Source organism: Chrysochloris asiatica, unplaced genomic scaffold, assembly GCF_000296735.1.
Source record: "Chrysochloris asiatica unplaced genomic scaffold, ChrAsi1.0 scaffold00251, whole genome shotgun sequence".
NCBI lineage: Eukaryota > Metazoa > Chordata > Mammalia > Afrosoricida > Chrysochloridae > Chrysochloris > Chrysochloris asiatica.
The window spans coordinates 1,201,631-1,229,346 of record NW_006408769.1 but is presented as its reverse complement, the minus strand read 5'-3'; the positions used below and the strand labels follow the sequence as shown (position 1 = coordinate 1,229,346).

Here is a 27,716-nt window from a genome sequence, read left to right as displayed (position 1 = left end):
CTCTGATCAGGTCCCTGGGACACACCAAGCTCTTTCCAAACATGGAAGAGGAAGGAACCAGAACACAGAGGCAGGGCAGAAGCCTTTCAGACTGGCATCCTAGAGCTCAGAAGCTAGGGAAAGGTCCCTGCCTCCACTGGGACCACCTGAGATGGCTCCCGTTACTCTGTTCCCAAGTAACACTAAAAAGAAGTCAAGCGCCATCTAAAAAATTCGAGAAATAATTTACAGCTGAGGGTCCTCCCATCGGAAAGCACTCATGCAAACCGTATGTATTAAATCCTTTCTTCTTTAAGTCTGGTAGGGAAAGACTGGAAGGAGACTTCCCTCAGCTTTGATTCTGGTGAACTGTTAATAGAAAATAACCGTGTTATCCTCTCTCTTTTTTTAAGTGTAAAACCTATTCATCGGTTTGTAATTATGCCTCCAGATGAATTTTAAAATCATACTGATAAGCTCATTCATCCATGTGTTCATTCGACCCATATTTATTAAATGATGGCTAGACTCTCCATTGTTAGAGCCAGAGGAGACACAGTCCAGGGCGCCTTTCCCTCAAGCCTCTGCTCTCACGGCCAGTCCACCACACCAACCTATGGATTTGGCAGTAAGAAACTCGATGCAAAATGTATGTGCTTTTTTCATTTCAAAAAGTGCAAACAATTATAAGATAAAAGAATTTTTGTAACTTCCTATGCTTTAATAAATATCATAAAAATGCTAATAAATATCAGCAAAATGGAATGATAAAACTGAAGGGTAAAAGTACCTTTAAAAGATAGTAATTGCAGGGTTTGTAAAGATTTCTTTTTTTGTTGTTTTTTTTGGTATTAAGTATTTTATAAAGTTATATGCTAGAGGCATATGACAACTTTCCTGTCTTCCTGCATGGTTAGGAAGCCAGGGCTCCTGGAAGTCATTCTAGAAAGACAACAATACCACAGAACAATACTCTGAGGCTACACATGCCACAGCACTGACATTTATAACCTAGGGTTCTAGCCTACAACACCCACTTGTGGTCTGTACACACACTAGGGAGACTAGCTAAGAAAACATCCATTTGCTATTTATTTAATTAAAAGGAGGAGGGCACTGCTAATAACATTGCACTAAATTATGATTTAGAACTGTCATTATCTCAAGTGAAACTAAACTGGATTGAGTAAGGGTATTGGCTGACCAAATTTAAGTTCTAGAAAATCTTATTTAAAACAGAGGTTTAGATACCCAATATTACTTTTAAGGGACAATTTAATAAGTAATTCTATGAGGGGGCTTCAAAAAGTTCATGGAAAAATGGAATTAAAAAATAATGGAAATTTTCTGTGGACTTTTGGAATCCCTCTGGTATATGCCAAATTCTTGTCTTCTGGAGCCTCTATCAGTGTAAGGACCACAGCATTATACTTAGTACCCCATCCTTTTATAAAATGTATTGTGTCTTGTCCCACAAAATAGCTGAAGCGCCTTAAAAAAAAAAAAAAGAAGAAAACTTGTTGGCTGGTTGACAGCTATTCCTAAGTACCCTAATTCTCCAGGAAAATTACAATAAAAAAAGGACACTTTATAACAGAATCACTCAGTTATCTCAAAACTAGAACAAACAGAAAACATGTCCACTAAGGGATCGTGAATCTTTTTTTGACCACTATTGCAGAAATGCAGGAACTCAGCAGGATTGCAGACATGCAGGAATCAGCACTATTTGGGAGTTAACAAGTCAAACTCAGTACAATGTTAACAACTGGATTGAAAATAGACTCTTAATCAAACCCAATGCTTTCATCCTCAAGGCCACCATTCACTACAAAGAAAAAGTGATTTCACATCACTGGACCATAAAGAAGACGTGTTTATTTACCTTCTTAATGGTTTTATACTGTCACAATTAAAATGTTATGCTTCCAAAAATATATAATCAATGCACTTAACTTAAAGCTTCAGGAATTAATAACTTCATATAGACTTCTTAAAAAACCAACACAAACATACTTTCTAGAGTGCAAAATGCTTCTTATTAAATACTTTAGTAACACAAAAGCAATTTGTTTTTAAACACAGGAATCCTTTTCAGGAGGATTCTCCTCACAAAAACATCCATTGCCGGCAATGGACGTTGAACAACTGCCAGCTCAAGTAAAATGCAACATTACAATTCTGCATTCAGTTTCTTCACCTATCTGGTGACCCCATTTATTTATATAAACTCATTGTTGGACTCTGGTACATGCACATGTAGGCATCACAAAGAAGTCTTCGTGCACATCCTTGGATTCGTCTGGAGTCTAAGGAATGCAGCTCCTCTAGCGACATTTTCAAGTACTCTCCTACTTCTGGGCATGGGGTGACTTGTGGAATGTTGAAGCCATTCTGACCTCCTACAAAGAAGAGGAAAATCTCTTTTTAGGCTTATGAAGTTCCAAACCCCTACTTGCTGACCCACCAAAACAATTTCACAAGCCTTTGGATTTAGTAAAGGCTAATGTTCAGGAGCTCTGGTAGTGTAGTGGTTATGAATCGGGCTGTGAACCGCAAGGTCAGCAATTTGAAACTGCCAGCTGTTCTGCGGGAGAAAGATGAGGCTTTCTGCTCCCATAAAGATTTACAGCCTCAGAAACCATGTACAGGGTTACTATGAGTCAGAACCGACTCCACGGCACTTAACAACAAAACAACAACAATTTTCAGGATCAGAAAAGTCCTTATTTTATTTCTGATTTCTAGAAGTTAATGCCTCTTTTTAGTTCTTGAAAGTAAATAAAGTTGGTAAAAGCCCAAAGCCTACTTATGGGCTTCTCTCGGCATTCAATTAGAGACTAACAATATGTTCACTGAATTCTTCACATTTCCATGAGTGTGGTTTTAGAATTCTAGGAAAGGCCCCTCCTGTTTAGCTCTTCCAATGGTTTAGTATGAAACACAAGCTCTGAGGTCAGAAAGACAGAGTTAAACAGAGCTCTGGTAGTGTAGTGTTTACGAGTCAGGCTGCTAACCTCAAGGTCAGCAGTTCAAAACTACCAGATGCGACTTTCTGCGCATGTACAGATTTACAGCTTCGGAAACCCTATACAGGGTCCACAGCACATGACCAGCACCATGTGAACTTGTTAGTGCTGCAGTTAGATGGTACTGAGTCGGTTCTCATTCACAGACGCCATGGACAACAGAACAAGCACTGCCTGCTCCTGCGCCATCCTCACACTCGTCTGAACCGATTATTGTAGCTACTCTGCCACTTCATCTCATTGAGGGGCTTCCTCTTTCTTGCTGACCCTCTACTTAGCATGTTGTCCCTATCCAGAGATTCATCCAAAGTACATGAAATCTCGCTATTCTCAATTATAAGGAGCTGGGGTGACACTATAGGATCAGCACTGGACTGTGAACCACAAGGTCAGCAATTCAAACCCACCAGATGCTCCTCAGAAACTCCATACAGGGTTGCTATTGTTAACTAACAACAACAACAAGAAGGAGCATTTGGCTGTAACTTTACCAAGACATATTTGTTTGCTGTTCTGGAAGTCCATGGTATAGTAAATACTCTTTGCTATAATTCAAAGGCATCAATTCTTATTCATTATCCAGTATTCTCCTGCATATTGAGACAACTTGGGTACAGGTGCACCTTAGTTCATGAAGTGACATCTTTGGATTTTAATACTTGAAGAATTTTTTGCAGCAGATTTACCCAATAAAATATGTTGTTTGATTTCTTGACTGCTGTTTCCATAGGCTTTGATTATGGATCCAAGTAAAATGAAATCCTTGACAACTTCAGTATTTCCCCCATTTATCATAATTTTGTTCATTGGTCTAGTTGTGAGGATTTTGGTTTGCTTTAAGCTGAACTGTAACCCATACTGACGGCTATAGTTAACTTCCTCAGTAAGTGCTTTAAGTCTTCTTTGCTTCAACAAGCAAGATTGTATCATCTGCACATTGCAGGTTGTTAATGAGTCTTCCTCCAGTCCTGATGCAGTGTTCCACTTCATCTAGTCCAGCTTCTGGGATCAACTGCTCAGCATACAAATTAAATACATATGGTGAAAGGACACAACCCTGATACATCCCATTCCTGATTTTAATCACTCCCCCTTGATGTACGCACAGGTTCCCCATGAGCACAAATAAGTTTTCTGGAATTTTTTCTTCCAATGGTATCCATAATTTGTTATGATCCACACTGTTGAATGCATTTGCATATTCAAAAAAACACAGGTAAACATCTTTCTGGGATTCTTTGTTTTAAGCCAAGACCATCTGACATCTCTATCATCAACTATGATATCTCTAGTTCCATGTCTTCTTTTGAATCCAGCTTGACTTTCTGGCACTTCCCTGCCAATGTACTACTACAAACATTGTTTAATTTACCTTCAAAGCTGTTTCTGAATGATTTTATTTGTGTGTATTATTAATGATATTATTTGGTAATTTCTACATTCTATGATCAATAGACTACGCACAGAATTTTTATTTTTCTTTTTTTGAATGGGCACAAATATATGGATCTCTTCCAGTTATCTGGCCACGTCTTCCAAAGTTTTTGGCATACCTAAGTGAGCACTTCCAGCATTGTATCCATTTGCTGAAATATCTCAATTGGTATCCTGTCAATTCCTAGAGACTTAGTTTTCACCAACGCCTTCAGTGTAGCTTGGTCTTTTTCCTTCCATATCATTGGTTCTTGATCACATGGTATCTCCTGAAATGGGTGGACACTGACCAAATCCTTTTTGGCACAGTGACTGTGTACTCCTTCCTGGGTTTCTTAATACTTTGCTCACAGAATCTTTTAATATTCTAAATTGAAACTTGAATTTTTCTTCCATCTTTTAAGCTTGAGAAATGCTGATTGTGCTTTCTAACTCCAGGTCTTTGAACATTTCATTATTTTACTCTGACTTCTCCAGCCACCATTTGAAATCTTCTGTTTAGCTTTTTCATCATCCATCATTTCTTCCTTTCACTTAAGCTACTCTATATTCAAGTGCAAGCTTCAGAGTCTCTTCTGACATCCATTATGGTCTTTTTTGTCTTTCCTGTCCTTTTACTGACCTTTTGCTTTTTTTCATGAATGATGTCCTTGATGTCATCTCACCACTCATTGTGGTCAATGCATCAAATGTATTCTAGAGATGGTTTCCATATGCAAGAGGAATATTCGCAAGGCCGTACCTTGGCTCTTTTGTTTTCTTCAGAGCAAAAGGAACTTGCAAATATGAGCAACTGATGGTCTCAAGTCAGTCCCTAGCCTTTTTCTGACTGATGATATTGAACTTTTCCATCATCTCTATCCACACATGTAGCCAATTTGATTTTTGAGTATCCCATTCAGCAAGGTCCATGTGTACACTTGCTATTTATGTTGCTGAAAAAGGAATTTGCAGTGAATAAGTTGTTCATGCAAAATTCTTTCATGTGATTCCTAACATCATGACTATTACCAAGGCCATATTTTCCAACTACTGATTCTTCTTAGTTTCTAACTTTTACATTCCAATCACCAGTAATTATCAGTGTATATACTGATTATGTATTTGATGGGTTTCAGACTACAGATTGGTAAAAATTTTCAATATCTTTACTTTTGGCACTAGTGGTTGGTGTGCAAATCTGAATAATAGTATTGAGAGACACATAGATTGAGAGACACATAGATATTTACTTACTACTGACAGTGTTGTACATGAGGATAGATCTTGAAATGATACTTTTGATAATGATTGATTGCCCTTTTCAATTTGTCAATCCCAGTACAGTAGACCATATAAATGTCTGATTGAAATGGGCAATACCAGTGCTTTTCAGCTCACCACTGTATGTTGTTGTTGTTAAGTACTGTCAGTTGGTTCCTACTTATAGTGACCATATGCACAACAGACTTAAAAACTGCAGTGTGCCACCTTCATAAATGTTACATTTCAGCCCACTGCTGCTGGTAGTGTGTCAATCTATCATGTTGGGGGTCTTTTTCTTTTTTGCTGACCCTCTACTTTATTAAACATGATGCCCTTCTCCAGGAACTGGTCCCTCTGATAACATGTCCAAAATATGACAGACTTTAAGACTCATCATACTAGCTTCTAAGAAGCATTTTTGGCTGCACTTTTTCAACACAGATTTGATTGTTCTTCTGGCAGTCCATGGCACTTTTAACATTCTTCTCCAACACCAAAACTCAAATGCATCAATTCTTTTATGGTCTTCCTTATTCACTGCCCAACTGTCACATGCATATGAGGCTACTGAAAATACTCGGGCTTGGGTCAGGCACACCTTAGTCCTCAAAACTGGCATTTTTGCAGATTTGCCTAATGCAATATGTCACTTGATTTCTTGACTGCTGCTTCCGTAAGTGTTGATTATGGATCCAGGCAAAATAAAGGATTGACAACTTCAATTATTTCTACATTTATTGTTATATTATTTATTGGACTGATTGTGAGGAACTTTGTTTTTGTTACATACAGCTGCAACCTCCATCAATAAGTATTTTATGTCCGCTTTGCTTCCAGCAAACAAGGTTGTATTATCTGCATATTGCAGGTTGTTAATGAGTCTTCCTCCAATCATGATGCCTTGTTCTTCTTCATAAAATCCAGCTTCTTACATTATTTGCTCAGCATACTGATTGAATACGTATGGTGAAAGATACAGTACTACGGCACACCTTTCCTGATTCTAAAACACTCAGTTATCCCCTTGTTCTGTTCAAATGAATGCCTCTTGGCCTATGTCAGATTCCTCATGAGAATAAATTAAGTGTTCTGGAATACCCATTCTTCACAAAGTTATCCATAGCTTGTCATGATCCACACAATTAGAAAACCTTTGCATACCTAATAAAGCACAGACAGACATCTTTCTGGTAATCTCTGCTTTCAGCTAACATCCATCTGACATCAGCAATGCTATCTCTAGTTCCTCTTCAGAATTCAGCTTGAATTTCTGGCAGTTCCCTGTCAATGTACTGTTGCAACTGCTTTTGAATGGTATTCAGCAAAATTTTACTGGCATGTGATATTAATGATATTGTTCAATGATTTACACAATCTGTTGGTTCACCTCTCTTTGGATGGGCAAAAATATGGGTATCTTCCAATCAGTTGGACACGTAGCTTCATGATTTCTTGGCATAGAAGTGTCTCCTGAGCTGCATCAGTTTGTTGAAAGTTTTCAATCTGTATTCAATTTTAATTTGTATCCTACCAATTCCTGGAACCTTGGTTTTTCACCAATGCCTTCACAGTGTAGCTTGACTTCTTTCTTCAGAATCACTTGGTTCTTGACCATTTGTTATCTCCTGAAATGGCTGAACATCAATCATTTCTTTCTGGTACAGTGATTCTGTGTATTTTTGATGCTTTCTTCTTTTGATGCTTTCAGCATTTTGTGCATAGAATCATTCAGTATTACAAGTTGAGGCTTACATTTTGTTCTCAGCTCTTTAGCTTGAGAAATGCTGAGTAACATGTGTGCTTCCCTTTATGTTTTCTAACTCCAGATCTTTGCACATTTCATTGTAATACTTTACTTTGTCTTCTCAAGCTACCCTTTGAAATTTTCTGTTTAGCTCTTTTACTTCATTTCTTCCATTCATTTTAGCTTCTCTATCCTCAAGAGAAAGTTTCAAGAGTATTTTCTGACATCCATTTTTGTCTTTTCTTTCTTTCCTGTCTTTTTAATGACCTTTTGCTTTCTTCTTGTAAGATGTTCTTGATGCCATCTCATAACTCTTCTGGTCTTTGGTCATTAGTGTCTAAAGCAGAAAATCTGATCTTGAGATTATCTCTAAATTAAGGTAGGATATATTCAAGGTCACATTTGGCTCTCATTTGACTTATTTTAATTTTCTTTAGCTTCAACATAAATTTGCATATGAACAACTGGTGATTTGTTCTAAAGTCTGCCCCTGTCCTTGTTTGGCTGATGATACATACAGAGCTTTTCCACTGTCTCAGTCAATTTGATTCCTGTGTATTCTGTCTGTTGAGGTCCATGTGTATAGTTGTCTTGTATGTTGTCTAAAGAAGGTATTTCCAATTAAGAAACACTGGTCTTGCAAAATTCTATCATGCGGTCTCCTGTATCTTTTCTATCACCAAAGTCACATTTTCAAGTACTGATTCTTCTCTATTTCCAACCTATGCATTCCAGTCACCAGTAATTATGAATGCATCTTGACTACATGTTTTATTACCTTCATAATTGATCATTCAGAACGAAGAAGTAGTTGCTAGAATTATTCAATATCATCATCGTTGGCGTTAGTAGCTGGTACATAAATTTGAATGACAGTGGTATTAACTGGTCTTCCTTGTAGGCGTGTGAATACTATCCTATCATAGGCAGCATTGTACTTCAAGATAGCTCGTGAAATGTTCTTTTTGACAATGAATGCAATGCCTTTTCTCTTGAATTGTCAGTCCCACATAGTAAACTACGTGATTCTCAAATCTGAATGAACAATACCAGTCCATTTCAGTTCACTAATGCCTAGGCTATTGATTTTTAGGCATTCATTTCATGTTTGACAACTTCCAATTTTGCTAGATTCATACTTAGTATGTTTCATGTTCTGATTATTAATGGATGTTTGTAGCTGTTTATCCTCATTTTGAGTTCCGTCCCATAAGCAAATGAAGATCTTCAAAACTTTGTTCCATTCATGTCATTAAGGTCAACTCTAGTTTGAATAGGCAGCTCTTCCCCAGTAGTATTTCGAGTATAGTACAACCTGAGGGGCTTATCTTCAAGCACTATATCTAGCAATGGTCTGTTGCTATTCATAATGTTTTCATCTTCTGGCACTACATCTAACACCGTTTTACTGCTATTCATAAGGTTTTCAGTGGTTAAACATTCTGAAGTAGTTTGATTCTCCATCTTTCTAGTCTGTCTTAGTCTGGAAGCTCTGCTTAAGCCTGTCCACCATAGGTGACTTTGCTGGTATTTAAAATGTCATTGGCATAGCTTCCAACAATATATAAGCCACTGCAGTACGACAAACTGACAGGCAAGTGGTGGTACCATTGCCTAGGATATCAATTGTTAGGAGTTCCATTTCACTTTTAGCAACTTCCAATAGTTCTAGAGTCATACTTTGTGCTTTCATGTTTTAATTATTGAATGTTTGCAATTTTTTCTTATCATTTTGAGTCATGCCATATTAGCAAAGGGAGGTCCTGAAAGCTTTACTCCATCTACATTACAAGGATTAACTCTATGTTGAGGAGGCATCTCTTTCCCAGTAATATTGTGAGTGCCCTCCAACCTGAGGGCATTACATCAATGCTCTGCTGCTATTCATAAACTGGCTTTTATGAATAGTAAGTTTTTTTTAAACTAGAGCGCCAGGTCCTGTTTCCTATTTTGCCTTAGTCTGGAAGTTCCCCTGAAGCTTGTCCACCAAAGATGACCCTGTTAGTATTTTAAATACCAGCGGTATTGTTTTCAGCACTACAGCAAGCAACACACAAGCCACCACAGTATGACAGATTGACAGATGAGTGGTGGCATGTGACTGTAGGCACCTTAAATTCAGCTTTAAAGAGAGGAAAACAGGAATAATTCCCATCATTCCTATTTTTTAAGAATTGTAGGATATTTCAAGGATTTAAAAATGATGACAATCTATTTCCCAGAGAGCCAGGCACATGGGTGCTCCATACGTGAATGCTCTAGCTTCTACAGAAAAGGAGATGAGTCTGAAAGAAAAAGATGACAAAGCTGCAAACAAAATATCTCCGTTGTAAAATGAGAATTTTACAACTCACTTTTATAATAGATTCTATGTATATTAAAGTATCACAGTAACATCAAAGTGGAAGACAGAAGTTGAGAATACCATCCCGATCCGCCATGCTGTCAAAGAAGAGCCAGGCTGAGTCGTCCTGCCCATATTTCACAAACGCAACATAGTGGCTTGTTTCGATGCAGAGCACAGCAAATAATTCCATCTTCTGGCAGGGTATGCAACCATGTCTCCAATCCCAGTCAGGTAAATCCTTGGGGAGGGACACAGGGTTATACTTATGATTCAGCCTCTTGGGATGAAGGTGGACCTGAAATGAAAAAAAGAGGACGTCATGATGAGCAAAACACCACATAACAAGTCCATGCACCCACTTACCGTTAATTAACGTATCCCTTACAAATAGCAGCCAAATGTTTACACAAGTCTAACAAATAAGCAGTCAGAAGAGGCACAAAGAGTACCATCTTAATATAAAGTTTAAAAGTTCACTGTGATTTTTAAAGACGCTCAAAACCTGAAGTCTGTTTCCAACTATAAATAATTTACTGTTCAATTCATTAAGTGAAGAAAAACTTACTTGGGTGTTGCAGGTTTTACAAAACTGTTTGATTTTTCCTGCTGAGATATCAGGATCATCATAACATTCTCTGCATTCATACACTGCAAGTCCTCCACAAATCCGACACTGCCTGGGAGCTAAAATGGTAATGGGGGCAGGCAAGATAATCCTTTAAGAAATGCATTCTTTAATTTTTAAAATGAGGAAGAAAAGTTATGCCCTAAAAAGGACAATGTTCACATACTAAAAGAATCTATTCTCCCCTGTACCTATAAATGTTAAATTGGATATCCTTGGATTCATGATACCCTGAAAGACTTTTTCTTGGTACAAATGATAATTTTTTAAAATAAAATAGTCTGTGTCTTTTTCCTAATTTTGAAAGTAAAGCATGTCTGTTTGGTCCAAAGTGTGGTGAGACCTAGGGACTCCTGAACCCATGGACAAGGACATAGCCACAGAGGGCTAGAGCTGAGAGTGAAGCATCCAGCTGATATGAAGTGAGGGGAGATGCACAAGAACATCCAAACTTATAGATAGCAACCATTTGACCTAGCTTTGATGACTTGATGATCAGAACTTGACTAGAGGAAGATAAAAAAAAATTTTTTTTTATTAAAGGAAACAAGTGTAAATTGCTACAATTTGTTGAACTTGACCTATGCTTATGGACGTAGTAGTTCGAAATACCAACTGAGAGGGAAGTAGTCTTCACAACAAGTATCAATCCTATCCCACTATATACAGGGTTGATAGGTATGGGCAACTTAGACACTGACTACCTAAAATGGGGGAGTATAAAGGAGCTCTGGTAGCGTAGTAGTTATGAATTGGGCTGTGAACCGCAAGGTCAGCAGTTCGAAACTACCAGCTGCTCTGTGGGAGAAAGATGAGACTTTCTGCTCCCATAAAGATTTACAGCCTCGGAAACCCTGTTCAGGATTGCTTTGGGTCGGAACTGACACGATAGCACTTAACAACAACAAATAAAGGCACGAAGCGACTAGCTTACAAGTTTTCAAGAAGGAGTTAAGTTTCAGAGTGTGCGGGGGGAAGGTGGAATCCCCACTGAATAGTTTTTCATCTTGTCTAGATGGGGTCTGGGGAAAGGAGACAGGGATAAGATTCTTATTATTCAATAGTGAGCAACTGTTATGACTAATTGCAACTGTCACAACTGTAAAGGTAGAAGTTCTGTAACAAAAAGAGGGTAGTAGTTAATCTTACAGTCCAGAAACAGAGGACCCTAGGACCATCAAGGGAGAAGAGCATAAGCGTAATGCAGGACCTTATCCAGAGAAGCAGCAACACCAGAGATGGAGGCAGAGATGATGACATGGAGAGACAAAGCAGCTGAAGACTCTAGACTCATGGAAAGAGAAAGGCTGAGTGCTGGCAGCCAGGAGGCAGGCTTACAGAATGTATCATTTGGTTGTTTAACGGATGATATACTCCTGAGTATTTTGTGTACATAACCACCACCACCACCCCAAATAAAAACAAAACCCAGAGGGAACAGAAGCAAATACTGCTGAATGGTAATACACAGAGGAGATTGTAATCATTGAAATGAAATGATGAGTGTAAAACCAGTGTTCTCCCATGTAAACTATCACTCAATTCACAATAAAAACTGAAAAAAATACAACAACAATGTAAAGCATGTTCATTCACGAAAAATTCCAAGATACAAGAAAATACAAAGAAGAAAACAAATGTTATTGTTGTTAGGTGCTGTTGAATCCGTTCCGACTCATAGCAACCCTATGCACAACAGAACAAAAGCACTTATTCATCCTGCACCATCCTCACAATTGTTAACCTTGAGTGCATTGCTGTTGCCACTGTGCCATTCCATCTCATTGGGGATCTTCCTCTTTTTCACTGACCCTCTACTTCATCATGCAATATTATGTCAATATTATTGTGTATTTTTCCAATAATTTTATATCCTCTCATTTATATAACAAAGTGTGGATGCCAGTGTATGTATAAATATATATAGTCCTGTTGGCTAAGCACTCAACTGTCAAAGCAAAGTCAGTGGTTCAATCCCACAAGCAACTTCTCAGTAAACTTACACAGGGGCACTATGAGTGCGAACCAACTTGATGGTGCTTAACAAAACATAAACATTATAGAAAGCATCATTATTTTTACCTTTTCATTGAACATTTTATCATGATCTTTTTTATATACACTGCTTTTCAAAAATATGCATTTTAATGGTAGTAATTTCAATGTACAGTATATCAAAATTCAATTAACTCCTCCCTTATAATTCAATATTGAAGCCATTTCTACTGTATTAATCATGTGTTTATAAATATATTCACAAAGATCCACTTGCATCTCTGATTTTTTCTCAGAATAAATTCCCAGAAACGATATTGTTGGATGGCATTAAGTCTATTCTGACACAGAGTGACTGACTCCGTGTGACAGAGTAGAACTGCTCCACACATTTTACAAACTAACATCTACAGGAATAGATTGCCTAGTCTTTTCTCCTGCTGAGATGCTGATGGGTTTGAACCACCAACAATTCAATCAATGGTCCTGTGCTTAACCATGGCACCACCAGGGCTTCTTAAAGGAAATTCACTGGCTTAATTTTTCAAGGTTCTTTAGACAACAAGTTGCCTTTGAGAAGTATTGAATGTAATTACAATTGTACTCGCATGAATGATAATGACTTGACAATTTCTAAAGACAAACAAACAAATTAAAATCTCTTATACTTACTGTCCTCAAGTAAATCTGTTATATTTAATTCCAGAGAAGGAAAAATTTTCTTAAACAGTTTAAAGTCTTTTCCAAATCGAGGCATCTGAATAATCAGACATGATGGTGCCTAAAAAGGAAAATACATATTTTTACAATTAATGTTCTGAAAAAAGATTTTCCATATAAAACTGAATTAGTCAGATTATCAAACTAAGCAGTGATTTTAGCTACAAGACCATAAAATTGTCTCCAAGAGTGAATGTGAGGTTGGGAGGAAGAGCCTCAGTGAGCTCCAAGTGTGCAAGCAGTCCTCTATCTCATGGACAGACTGACACCCAGAAGTCAGGTCAGTAAACAGACCTGAACTTACATAATGAAATGACTGTCTATTGCAACATTCTATTTTCAGCCTGTCTTTAATCGAAGTTTTGGTGAAATCGTTTTTTTAAGTATAATAAACAGACTGTCGTCACTGACGAAGATTTCAACAAATGTATAACTGTGACTGTTACTGTTTCGCCAAACACTCCTTCAGAAATGAAGGCAGTCGAAGAAAAAAACACATGAGCATGTACTGTAATATCATGAAAGTACTCCAAGAGTAAAAGAAAAATAATTCATATGACATGCTCATTAGCAAACTGATATAAGTGAATTTACTGACATTTTATCTGTTATGAAGGGGGAAAATTAAACTTTCTCTCTTGACATATTTGGAAATACACTTGCATAAAACTTAAAATACTAAATTTATGCAATTAAAAAGAGATGGTAATTTTTTCTTCCATTTGCTTTAAAGTACTTAAAAGTTCTTATGTGATAAATTATCTTGGTGTTTCCTTTGGCATGAAAAATCAAATCTTAATTCTGCACATTTTTCACAAGAACATTACTTAACAGTTTGTGTTTCAAACTATTTTCAGCTGGCTAAATGAACAATTATTCAATCTATAGTAGTTTTCAGAGTCTTAAGGACTTAACATAAAAAATACAGCAAATAATTACCACTAACCTCTGCAAATTTCAAATTACTATTGATAAAAGACCATTCTAACAACTGCTGTATCGTAGGAACTCCAACTTTCTCATTTTTTTCCATAAAAATTTGATAGAAGTAACAATCTTGTACTTTTTGACCCGCTGATCTATAAAACATGCAGGGAAAATATCACATTGAATTTGTACATTTGTACACCTGTATTTGTGAATAGAAAAACTGAAATTTATGGTACAACTATTGATAGTTAGAACACTGGGGAAAAAGACAACTTAGATGAAATTATATGCAAGTAAGCATAATAATGACTTAAAAATGGTTTAATTTTCATACTGAAACGTTATTTTAGGGATCAGAAAAAAAAAAAAGGAATAATATCAGTATAATGGGCTGAAATCCCCAAAGAACATGTGCTGTATACGTAACTCCTGTACCCACAGATGCACCAATCATCTGTCAGTTTGCCATACTGTAGTGACTTGCTTGTTGCTGAGATGCTGGAAGCTATGCCAGTGGTATTTCAAGTACCATCAGTGTCACCCATGATGTACAAGTTTCAACAGAGCTTCCAGACTAAGACAGAGTGGGAAAAAAGGGATCTACTTCTAAAAAGCATGGCCAGTAAAAACCTTATGAAAAATCAGCAGAATATCTGATACAGTGCCAGAAGATGAGGCCCTCAATTTGGAAGGCACTCAAAATACAAACAGGGAAGAGCTTCTTCCTCAAAGTAGAGATAATTCATGACATGAATTGAATAATTCATTGAAGACCTTCATTTACTGATGTGGTATGACTCAAAATGAGAAGAAACAGCTGCAAAGATCTCTTAATAATCAGAACATGGAATGTACACAATGTAAATCTAGGAAAACTGGAAGTCATCAAAACTGAAATGAAATATATAAAGATCTATTAGTAAGTCAAAAAAACCTGTTACTAATCATTTTGAATAGGCTAATCATACAGTTTACTATGCTAGGAATGACAAATTGAAGAGGAATGACATCACATTAATCATTAAAACAATGTTTCAAGATCTGTCCTAAAGTACTTCTCTGCCCGTGATAGGATAATATCCACATGCTTGCAAGGGACACAAGTTAAAACAACTATTATTCATATTTATGCACCAATCACTAATCCCAAAGATGAAGAAATTAGAGATTTTTACCAACTTCTGCAGTCTGAAATTAATCAAAGCATGAATTAAGGTGCATTGATATACTGGTAATTGGAATGCAAAAATTGTTAATAAATAGGAAGGAATGATAGTTTTAAAAACCAGCCTTTATGACAAAAACAATGCTGGAAATCACATAGTAACTTTTATAAGAACAACTTATTAATTGCAAATTCCTTTTTTCAATAACATAAATGGTGACTGTGATAGTTAAGGATTTGTGTCAACTTCGCTGGGCCAAGATTCTCAGTGATTTGGCAGTTAAAATACAGTTGTTGTTGTTGTTGTTAAGTGCCGTCGAGTCGGTTCCGACCCATAGCGACCCTGTACAGGGTTTCCGAGGGTGTAAATCTTTACGGTAATCACCCATAATGAAACTGAATATAATCATTTCCATGATGGCATCTGCATTGTGCAGCCAAGCAGTTATAGGAGGGTTTCCTCAGGAGAGTGACCTGCAACATCTTCAGGAGACTGACCTGCAACATCTTTCATCTTACAAAGATAAAAAGAGAAAGAAATGAGAAGAGAGAGAGACCTGTTGTTGCTAAACACTGTCGACTTGGTTCTGACTCAGCAACCTTCTATAGAGTTTCAGAGAAATAGCTGGTGGGTATGAACTGTCAAGCTTGTGATTTGCAGTTCAGTGTGCCACACCAGGAGTCCAAGAGAAATCTACTACCACCAAAAAGAAGAGCCAGGAGTGAAGTGCATGCTTTGAATCTGGATCCTGCACTGTGAAGCTCCTAGATCCAGGGGAAGATTGATGTCAAGACACATGGAGGTTTCCAAAGGTATTCTGGGCCTACAGATGCTGAAAGGAGATAAGGACCTTACTCCAGAATCAACAAAAAAAGAAAGTCTCCCATAAAGCTGGCCTTCTGAATTTGAAGTTATAGCCTCCTGAACTGTGAGAGAATAAATTTCTGTTTGTGTGGTACCTTGAATTTACTTGATATAGTTTCTCTATGCAATGTCTTCTTCATTCCCACCAATTAGTTGGGTAGGACCAAGCACACAGGGTGTACAGGACTCTAATGGTTAATTGGTTAGTTTTCCCATCCCACTAGGTTTAAAAGGAGCCATGTCAGAGCAAGAACAGATGATCCCAGGACCATCAGGAAAGAAGAGCATAAGCAACAACAGCAGAGGCAGTGGCCGAGGCAATGACATGGAGAGAAGGAACAGCTGTGGGCTGCTAGGTCTATGGACCCAGTAAAGCTGAATTCCTAAGGTCAGGAGGATGACTTGCAGAATGTGCCCTTTGGGCATTTACAGATTGGCTAAAGGAGCTTTGCTGATGCATAAGACACTAAAGACTGAAGATCAGAAGAGTTGTGGGATGACATCAAGAACATCATAAAGGTAGAAAGCAAACGGTCATTGAGAAAAAAAAGACCAAAATGGGTATCAGAAGACACTCTGAAACTTGCTCTCCAGCACAGAGATGCTAAAGTGAATGGAAGACATGAGGAAGTAAAAGAGCGGAACAGAAAATTTAAAGGTCAGCTCAAGAAGAGAAAGTCAAATATTGTAACAAAATGTGCAAAGATCTGGAGTTACAAAACCAAAAGGTAGGAGCATGCTATGCTCAGCATTTCTCATGCTGAGGGAACTGATGAAAAAATTCAAACCTCGACTTGTAATGAAGGATTCTATGGGCAAAATACTGAATGATGAAGAAAACATCAGTAAAAGATGGAAGGAATAAACAGAGTCACTGTACCAAAAAGAAATGGTTGATGTTCAAACATTTCAGGGTAGCATATGATCAAGATCCAATGATCTTAAAGGAAGAAGTCCAAGATGCACTAAAGTCACTGGCAAAAAACAAGGCATGAAGTGGTTGGGTCCCTCAGGGCAAACCCCCTTCCAAGACCAAGACTCAATGGGAATACACGCTCTGATTGATGGCCACATTCATCACCAATAAGGGGAAGTGAGGTAAAAATAGCAATGAAACTGCGTGCTAAGCCCTACAACGTTCAATAGACTCCTGTGAACCCAGGTGGAGACCTGCTTGGCCAACAGTGTGGCAAGACCTGGGGACTCTTGGGCCCAGAGTCAGTGACATAGCCATGGAGGACTGGAGTGGAGAGTGAAGCATCCAGCTGATAAGAAGAGAGGGCATATGCATAAGAACACCCACATTTGAGATAATACCCATTTGACCTGGCTTCAATGACTGGATGATCAGAGCTCAACTAGAAGAAAGAAGAGGAAAAAAAGATACAATTTGATGAACTGGACCTACACCTATGGATACAGTAGCTCAAAAGAGGGAACACATTTTTACAGCGAGGATCATTCCCACCCACTCCATACAAGAGTAGACAAGGATGGGCAACTTGGACATTCGCTACCCCAAATGGGGGCGGGGATGGGCTACAAAGGCAAGAAGTAACTGGCTTACAAGCTTTTACAAGGGAGCCTAGATCCAGAGGGCATGGAGGAAAGTAGAATCTCCACTGTGTATTATTCAATCTCTCTGGGCGGGGTTGATGAAAGGAGATGTGCATAGGTCTCTTGTGATGCAATGGTGAATAATTGTTATCAGGACTGATTGTGAGGGCTGGAAATGTAAAAGTAGTAAATGTAAAAAAGGAGGGGAGTGACTGACTTTGTAGTCTAGGAGCGGAGGTCCCTGGGACCATCAAGGTAGAAGAGAGGAGTACAGGACCCTACCCAGAGAAGCAATGACGCCAGAGATCGAGGCAGAGATGACGACATGGAGAGATGGAGTGGGTGGATGGGAACTCTGGACCCAGAGAAGGAAGAGGGGCTGTGTGCTGATGACCGGGGGACAGGCTTGCAGGGTATATCCTTTGGTTGGTTGATGATGCACGGAGGGGACTGTAATCATGGCAATGAAACGCTATACGATAGGATGAATGCAAAGCTAATATTTTCCCATGCAACTAATCACATAATTCACAATAAAACATTAAAAACAAAAACAAAAAACAAGGCTCAGGAAATTGATGGCGTCAAATTGAAATCTTTCAGCAAAGTAATGCGGCATTCGAGACACTCACTCATCTATGCCATGATATTTGGAAGACCTGGCCAACTGAATGGAAGAAATCTGTATTTGTGCCCATTACAAAGAGAGATTGTGGAAATCATCAAACAATATCATTGATATCCCATGAGAGTAAAGCTTTACTAAAGGTAATACAGAAACAGCTGCAACCATACACTGACAGGGAACTTCCAGAGGGTCAAGCTGGTTTCAGAAGAGGCCGTGGAATGAGGGATGTAATTGCTGACATCAGATGGATCTTGGCTGACAGCAGCTAATACCAGAAAAATGTTTACCTGTGCATTATTGACTATGCCAAGGCTTTTGATTGTGTGGATCATGACAGACTATGGACAACATTACGAAGTATGAGTATCCTGGAACACTTAATTGTGCTCATGAGGAACCTGTACATAGATCAAGAGGCATTTGTTCGAACAGAACAAGAGAACACCAATTGGATTAAAATTAGGAAAGGTAGTGTGCCAGGGTTGTATTCTTTCACCATGCTATTCAATCTGTATGCTGAACAAATAATCAGAGAAGCTGAACTATATGAAGAAAAACATGGCATCAGGATTGGAGGAAGACTCATTAACAACCTGCAATATGCAGATGATACAACCTTGCTTGCTGAAAACCAAAAGTACTTAGAATACTTATTGATGAAGATCAAAGGCCAAAGCCTTCTGTATGGGTTGCATCTCAATGTAAAGAAAACAAAAATCCTTACCACTGGACCAATAAATAACACCAAGATAAATGGAAAAAAAGATGGAAGTTGTCGAAGACTTCATTTCGCTTGGATCAACCACCAACACTTATGGAAGCAGCAGTCAAGAAATCAAATGAAGTATTGCATTAGGCAAATCTGCTGCACAAGACCTCTTTAAAGGTTAAAGAGCAAAAATGTCAGTTTGACAACTAAGGTACGCCTGACCCAAGCCATGGTATTTTCAATAACCTTATATATATGTGAAAGTTGGACAGTGAATAAGGAAGACTGTACAAGAATTGACACATCTGAATTATGGTGTTGGAGGAGAATATTGAAAGTACCATGGGCTGCCAAAAGAACAAATAGCTCTGTGTTGGAAGAAGTACAGCCAGAGTGCTCCTAGGAGGCCAGGATGGCCAGACTTCATCGCTCATATTTTGGACAACTGTCAGGAGGGACCAATCACTGGAGCAGCATATCATGTTTTGTAAAGTGGAGAGTCAGAGAAAAAGATGAAAACCCTGAGAGAGATGGATTGGCACAGTGGCAGCATCAATGGGCTCAAATGTAGCAACGACTGTGAGGTTGACCCAAGACCGGCAGTGTTTCATTCTGTTGTGCACAGGGTCGTATGAGTCGGTACCAATTTGATGGTACCTAACAACAACTACAAAGGAGCTTTGTAACACTTGCCCAGCAGGGCAGAGGCCGAGGGGCCATATAGCCAAGATGCCACGAGTGAGGCATGTCTGAGAAAGAGGCGTTCCTGATTGAAGAACTGCTGCATCCTGAGTTGTACTCTGTTCACTTCCCTAAGAACCCCATAATTGTGAATACTTCTCTGAGTTCTGTGTGGCCATTGCAATGGATTATCAATCCCAGATAGAGCTACGGGAGGGATGGTTGGTGTCAGATAAGATACAGAAGGTTGTAGGATGGAGGCCGGTCTGACTTCCACATCATAGAATTTGATTCTCCTTTCCCTTGTGAAGCCAGAGGATGTCAGACATGGCCCCACATGGCTTTTGCAGTTTGTTAAAGCCATCTACTTGTGGTATTTCTGTTACAGCAGCAATAGATAACTATGACAGTGATTATACATGGAATCAATTGACTGCATCTGTGGAAAGAGGTGAGACAGAAGTTCAGTATCATCAGTCAGAAAAACATCAGGGACCAACTGTGGAATAGGCTATCAATTGTTCACATGCAAGTTCAAGTTGAAACTGAAGATAACACATCCACAAGAGCCAAGGAACAACCTTAAGTATATCCCCCCTGCATGTACAGATCATGTGTCAAGAATACATCTGACGCACTGAACACTAATGACTGAAGACCAGACAAGTTGTGGGATGACACCAAGTACATCATACATGAAAAAAAACAAAAACAAAAGATCATTAAAATTATAAGAAAGGATAAAAAATAAAATAAAAAGGACCATAATGGATGCCAGAAGAGACTATGAAACTTGCACATGAATTTAGAGTAGCTAAAAAGTGAAAAGAAGAAATGAAGAAAAAGAGTGAATAGAAGATTACAAAGGGTGATTGGAGAAAACATTAATATAATAAAATATTCAAAGTCCTGGAGTTAGAAAACCAAAAGGGAAGAACACACTTGTCAATTCTCAACCTGAAGAACAAGAAAAAGTTCAAGCCTCAAGTTGCAATACTGAAGGATTCTGTGGGCAAAATCCTGAACAAACAAGAAGCATCAGAAGAAGATCGAAGGAGTACATAATTAATTATGTTGTCATGTCCAGAGGAAGCATATGATGAGGAAGGAAGAGGCGCAAAAGGCACGGGCAAAAACCAAGGCTCTAGGAATTGATGGAAACGTATTGTGACCTTTCAACAAATGGATGCACTGCTGGAAGCTCTCATTCGTGTATGCCAACAAATTTGGAAAACAGCTTCCTGGATAACTGACTAAAAGAGATCCATATTTGTGCTTACTATTAGAAAGGGGACCCAAAAGAATGCTGAAATTACCAGACAGTATCATTAATTCCACACACATATAAAAATCTGGTGAAGATAATTCAAAAACAATTGCAGCAGTACATCGACAGGAAATGGCCAGAAATTCAAGCTAGATTCAGAAGAAAGCATAGAATGAGAGATATCGCTGTTGATGTCAGATGAATCTTACTGAACAGAGTATGCATATTGAATATGCAAAAGCATCTGACTATGTGAATCACAACAAATTATGGATAACATTGCAAAGAACTGAATTCCAGAATACTTGCCTGTGATTGTGTGGACTTGTACATAAATCAAGAGGTAGTTGTTTGAATAGAACAAGGAAATATTGTGTAGTTTGAAATCTGGAATGGTGTGTGCTATGGTTGTATCCTTTCACCATACTTAGTCAATCTGAATATGCTGAGCAAATAACCTCAAAAACTGAACAATATGAAGAAGAATGCATCAGGATTGGAAGAACATGACACAACCTAGCTTGAAGAAAGTGGAGAAGATAAACAGCTTTCTGACAATGGGACAAGGAAGAAAGGAGGAACAACACACACTCAAACCTCATTACTAATGATTGAGGAAGCTAACTCCCTGGAGTAATTAGCTGGTTGTTAAAACACACACAGACAGGAACCACAACAAAGTCGGTACTATTGTACAATATGGTTTGTAGTTTTCCACTCATGGAAATCTAAGGGCAGAAGGATACACATGTTGTGTTAACTTTTAAGGAAAATGGACAACTATAAAGAAGACAATGTTCATGAATTGTATATCTATCTTTGTGACAAAGACCTGAATAGGCAGCCGTTGAAACACAGATTGAATTAGCTATCACTACGGAATGTAATTATCAATCCAATATTGTTGTTGTTAAGTGTTGTTGAGTCAGTTCCCACTCTTAGCGACCCTGGAATAGGGTCTCCAAGGTTTTTAAAATCTTCGCAGGAATCGAAAGCCTCATCTTTCTCCCACAGAATGTCTGGGCAAGCTTAAACCATGGACCTTGTGGTCTGCAGTCCAGTGTTTATCATGCGGAGCCACCACACTCCCAATGGCAGTATAACTACTGGTGAGTTTTACTGGTATAAATTGTGTAAAAGATTTGCGCACTGCTAAATGATGATTTGATAAGAAAAATTGTGTTCTAGATAAACCACAACCACTGCAAATGAGTTGATTCTGACTCACAGTGACCCTATGGCAGAGCTCTAAGGCTGTAAATCTAAACGGAAACAGACCGTCTCAATTTTTCTCCCATGATGCAGAGGGTGGATCTGAATGGTGGGCCTGTGGTTAACAGTTCAGTGCTTACCCTATAGCACCACCAGGACTCCTTGTGTTGTGGACAGGAAAATTAAATATTTTAAAAACGTGATTTTTTCCACAAAATATTTGCATATAAGCAAGATCTTTACAGATTTTTTTTTTTTTTTTTTTTAGTTCAGGAAAGTGATTTTAGTAATTCTGGTATTCCAGTAACTAATTACTGGAGCCTTGTTTCTCGCTTCAGGGCAGCTTGAACTTCTTCTTTTAATACCATTAGTGCTTGATCATACACTGCCTGTGTGGTGCTGTGAGTTAATGTGCTCGACTGCAAAGTTGTTTTGAACCACAAGAATGATGGTTCAAGCTCACCAGCCGCTCCTCGGAAACCCTTTACAGGGTCACTATGGGTCGGAACTGACTCGATGGCACATAACAAAAATAAGTTAAGGAGTCCTGATGTGGTGCTATAGATAAACACTGCAAGGGCGGTGGTTCAAATCCATCAGCTGCTTCTCAGAAACCCTACACAGGATCGCTATGAGTTGGAAATGGCACAATGGCAATTAACAGCAACAACATACACATTTGAAAGCTGGACAGTGAATGAAGAAGACTCAAGAAGAATTGATGCATTTGAATTATGGTGTTGGTGAAGAATATTGAATAGACCATGGATTGCCAGAAGAACAAACAAATGCGCCATGGAAGAAGTACAGCCAGAATATTCCTTCAAAGCAAGGATATGAGGCATGTTATCAGGAGGAACTAGTCCCTGGAGAAGGATATCATGCTTGGAAGAGTAGAGGGTCATCAAAAAAGAGGAAAACCCTCAGTAGGAAGGACTGACACAGTGGCTGTAACAATGGGTTCAAAAACAGTCACAATGGTGAGGATGACATAGGCCCAATCTCATTCTGAGGTAAACAGGGCCACTATGAGTCAGACACATCACCTAAGAAAATCAGCAACATTTACATGGCCAAATTACAAACTCTTTTGCTAACTCTAGTGCAAGCATACTTGAGAGATACTGCGGGTTCAGTTCCAGATCACAATAAAGCAAATATCGCATTAAAGCAAGTCACATATTTTTTGGTTTCCCAGTGCATATAAATGTTAAGTTTGCACTATACTATAGTCTATTTAGTTTGCAATACCATGATGAAAAAATTTGAAATATTACGAGAACTACCAATATGTAGTTTTACCAAAATGTAGACACAAAGTGAACACATGCTGTTGGAAAAATGTCTTAATGTAGGGTTGCCACAAACTTTCAAATTTTGAAAATATGCAGTATCTGTGAAGCACAATTAAACAAGATCTGCCTGTAGTTTCTGGACAATGCTCTAGGATTTTCCAAGCATAAGCGTAATTATCACATCTCTGAACATATAAATTTGTATTCTTGATGTTTATGTATTGTATCTTATTTCATTAGTTACAATTTCCTAAACAATATAAAACTATAATAGTGATATTGTCCATTCTTTCTTCCTTCTTCTCATCCATTAACTCAACATTCGCATCAAACATTCCTGAAACAGAGAGATGAGCAAAGGCATTTGTCTGTGATTAGGTTATAGAAAAAGACACAGTGCATTAAGAAGAGTTTCAACAGAAAAACCAAGGTTACAATGTAATAAGTTCCAACATTTAAGTTGTGAACACTCAAACTATCTGCAAACCACCTATAAACTGGGGTGGGGGGAGTTCAATCAAGTTCCCAAAGTGAGAACAGGCAAGTCAATTCGAGAAGGTAAGACAAACACAGTATCCTCACAGTGTTTGTTAGGTTACAATAAGATTCTCCTAAATGGTTCATTAACTTTAATTATAAAAATATTTATATCTAATAAGAAAATTATTTTCAATGCTATTTATTAATGGGTTAAAATTAAAAACACAAATTTATACTGTATTCATTCTTCAAGTTAAATGAGGTACTCTACAGAATAGAATGATTAAAATGAATTTACATTACACTTTCCAAGCAGAGTAAGGATGCTAAACAAATATAATATTAAGCAATCACTAATGAAATAATTTCTACTAAATAATGGCAATGGATATAAACACCCTATCTTTCCAATGCTTCTATGAAAATTAAAATTTTACCTTATTTTTAACAATGGTTCTACTCTTAAAATATGATGAAACAGGATATTCAAGAATTCTTCAGGATCTACGAAAATACAAAAAATGAAGTAAAACACAGACAAAACCTACAGGCTTATTCTATTTTTATTTGTAAAAAACATTTCTATATTGATATTAGATTCCTAGTGTGCATTGTAGGATCAGCACTGGACTACAAACCACAAGGTGGCTGTTCAAACCCACCAGCGGCAACTTGGAAACTCTATACAGTTGAAACTATTCAACAGTACTTAACAATAACAACAACAACAACAAATATTGATATTAATTTCACAATCAATATTATTTCAGTTAAACTGCTATTTCTCAAAATTTTCCTAAGAAAAAATATAAAGTTTATGATAAGACATCCTGGTGTGGCACCATAGGTTAAGCACTGGACTGCTAACCACAAAGTTGGTGGTTCAAACCCACCAGCTGCTCCTCAGAAACCCTATACAAGGTCATTGTGAGACAGAACCAACTCCACAGCACTTGACAACAACAGAGGTTATAAAACAGTATTATGCTTTACTTTTTTATATCTTTATTGTATTTGGAGAACCGACTCGACGGCACTTAACAACAACAATTGTATTTGGAAGAATATAATTCGCTCAGTGAAATAATTTTTATTGTATTGGGGGGAAAGGGGCTTGGAAAAATCCAGTAAAGCCTGTAGAATGGACCCCTTTTTTCCCTGATATTTAAATATTTGTCACACCTCTAGACATTACTGCTAACCAATTCAAAGTCAATATCTGAGTAAATCCATTAATAGATGAAAACACTGATCATAAACTTAATTCCACTCAGCAGGGCTGTAACAAGGCAAGTGAGAAAATGTGATGGCTCAATGCAACCCTTCACCACTGGGAGAAATGATGAAGTAAAAAGCTGAACAGAAAAAATACCAACTTAGAATATCATCAATGGGTAGAAAGAAGAGAGCTTTCAATTTATTCACTTATTAATCTAGAGCCAGCCAGCTTCTAGTTTTTAGTATTTTACTATTCTACATCTTCATTCGTTTTTTAAAAAAAGGGGGGGAAATGGGGGAGGAATTGTCTATCACATAAAAAGAAATAGCTAACATAAAATCAAACTCCAAAATGATACATAAAATGGTGCTTCAAAAAGTACATGGAAAAATTCCAATATTTTTTCATGCTATTTTCCCCAAAACTTTCTAAAACCTTCTCATATTTTAACCAGTAATTCAGCATATAATTTCAATGTCTTTTTAATACATATCCAATAAATTAAGATAACCACCTTTTTCTTCGGAGGTAAATCCCGATGCAGCCTCAACTTTTTCAAGTATTTTCCTCAATTTCATAATTTTTGTGGCACATACATATCCATATCTGTTAGTGAAAAATATTAATTGATATTGACATATTAAGCCAGGTAACATCTTGATAATCACATATTTCTTATATAATATCAGAATGCCATAAATCAACAAAGTAGACAATTACTTCATGAAATTTGAAAAAATCAAAGATTTTTACATACTAATATAAGAAGGAGGCTTGATGTGGTGCTGTACGATAAGCACTTGACTGCTAACCAAAAAGTCAAAGTGGTTCAAACCCACCATCTGCTCCCTGGAAATTCTATACAGGGTCACCGTGAGTCAGACCCAACTCCATGCCACTTAGCAACAAAACAATACAAAAATATTTTTTTTTTTTTAAAGAATAGTTTATGCTGGCTTATTTTAAATACTATTTGAGAAACTAAAGCATTTACTTTATTTTAAAAATACCATATTTATACATATAAAATAAAAATATAAGCATGACTTCCGGTTTGCCAGATGGCCAGATGGCCCAGGTGAGTGGGCCTACAGGTTTGAGGGAGGGTAATTCACGAAAACAAACCTTCCTGTGGTGAACCCACGCCATAACAGCCACCATAAGTCTCAGTACATCAAAATCTTAAACTAGCCTTTTTTAAAAATCACCGCACTGAGGAACTCCTAGCTTTTTAAGCTTGTACTTGCCGCAGGCTGCGAGTGGCACAGCCCCAACACCTCTCAGCGTGGGGGGGCGGGGCTGGAACCAACTCGAGCTGAAAGCAGCGCTTTCAGTAATTATTGAACAGGGGAACAGGGGGAGGAGAAAGTGAGGGTTATCTGCCCGACCGTGTAATTTAGTGGGCAGAGAGTGGGCAAGCAACAGGGACAGGAAGGGAACAAAAAAAAAATGAACACTGAAATTTAGTATAAATAAGTTATATATTGTTTTAGAAGGCAATAAAAAAAAAAAAGAGAGGAAGGGAACAAAAAAAAAAAGGGGGGGGGGGACAAAAACGGCGCCTGTCTGACGTCATCAGGCAAGGACTGTCCGCACAGCCAAGTGGCCTCTCACCCACACCATTAACCCCCTACCCATACCTCCGCCTTCCCCAGACCCAGGTCCAGAACTCAAACACCCACCAGAGCGTGCCCTAACTTTCGAGGGCGTGCACACACCCCGCTGACGCTGACCCTGCCCCTGCCCACAGGAAATAACAAGCTAGAACCCCGCCTGGGCCGCCCAAACCCCCTCCCTCCACCCCCCGGACTGCTTGCAGGACATCGCAACACCCCCCTGCATTGCTTGCAGCACCTCAGCGCAAGCACCGCCCTGCCCACGGGACCCACCACTAGACCCACACCGCCTGACTGATCACTCGTGACCCAACCCTGACCACCAGGCCCACCAGGCTCCCCCATGGGATTATTCCCTCCACCTCAGAGCACCCTCACTCACCCTGCTGAACACACCCACACGCCATAACAAGGGGGAGCCCCGCCCAGCCTCCCAGAACCCCTGTGGGACCCACCCTGCCACAAAGCTTATTGAACTGCAAGGGCAGTGATTCATGTCCACCAGCCAATGCTCAGGACGCTGTGTACTCAGCCTAGGCTGAGACGCAGAAGTGCACCTATCTGGGTATGCTTCTTGCACTAGTCTAGCAGGAACCCTGGTGTGGCTCTAAGGGTTGAGACAGCATACTACAGAGCCTTATGAACTGCAAGATCGGTGGTTCAAGCTCACCAGCTGCTCCTCAGGAACCCTATCTAGGTCTCCCTTTTATAGCCGTCCCACCGAGGCTCAGAGGGCTGGGGCGCCACTAAGGAGCCTCTTGAACTGCAGGGCTGGTGGTTCAAGCTCACCAGCAGCTCCTCAGAAACCATATACAGGGCCGTTATGGGTAGATTGACCCGACAGCACCTAACAACCAGCAGAGGAGGGCAGAGTGACAGAAAGAGAGTTAGGACATTAAAGGCATATCTACATTAAGCCACAGACTTTCCTAGTACTATTATTGTTTTGCTTTGTTTTTGTTTTGTTTTTTGTT

At 38.6% G+C, this 27,716-nt stretch overlaps 1 protein-coding gene across 2 annotated transcripts in view; it reads right to left on the bottom strand.

Moving 5' to 3' along the window:
* Positions 1-2,000: 2,000 nt before the first annotated feature.
* Positions 2,001-27,716, bottom strand: part of CYLD (cylindromatosis (turban tumor syndrome)) — a 120,828-nt gene continuing 95,112 nt past the window's right edge. Inside the window, exons 10-16 of one of the 2 annotated variants that reach the window (XM_006873723.1) lie at positions 25,641-25,732; positions 24,345-24,411; positions 14,065-14,197; positions 13,071-13,179; positions 10,344-10,462; positions 9,857-10,073; positions 2,001-2,381 (exon numbers count right to left, since the gene is read on the bottom strand). In XM_006873723.1, the coding sequence (XP_006873785.1) occupies positions 2,197-2,381; positions 9,857-10,073; positions 10,344-10,462; positions 13,071-13,179; positions 14,065-14,197; positions 24,345-24,411; positions 25,641-25,732 (922 nt within the window). In that variant the 3' untranslated portion in view covers positions 2,001-2,196. The remainder of the gene's footprint in view (positions 2,382-9,856; positions 10,074-10,343; positions 10,463-13,070; positions 13,180-14,064; positions 14,198-24,344; positions 24,412-25,640; positions 25,733-27,716) is intronic. The other variant, XM_006873724.1, reaches the window with a different exon arrangement.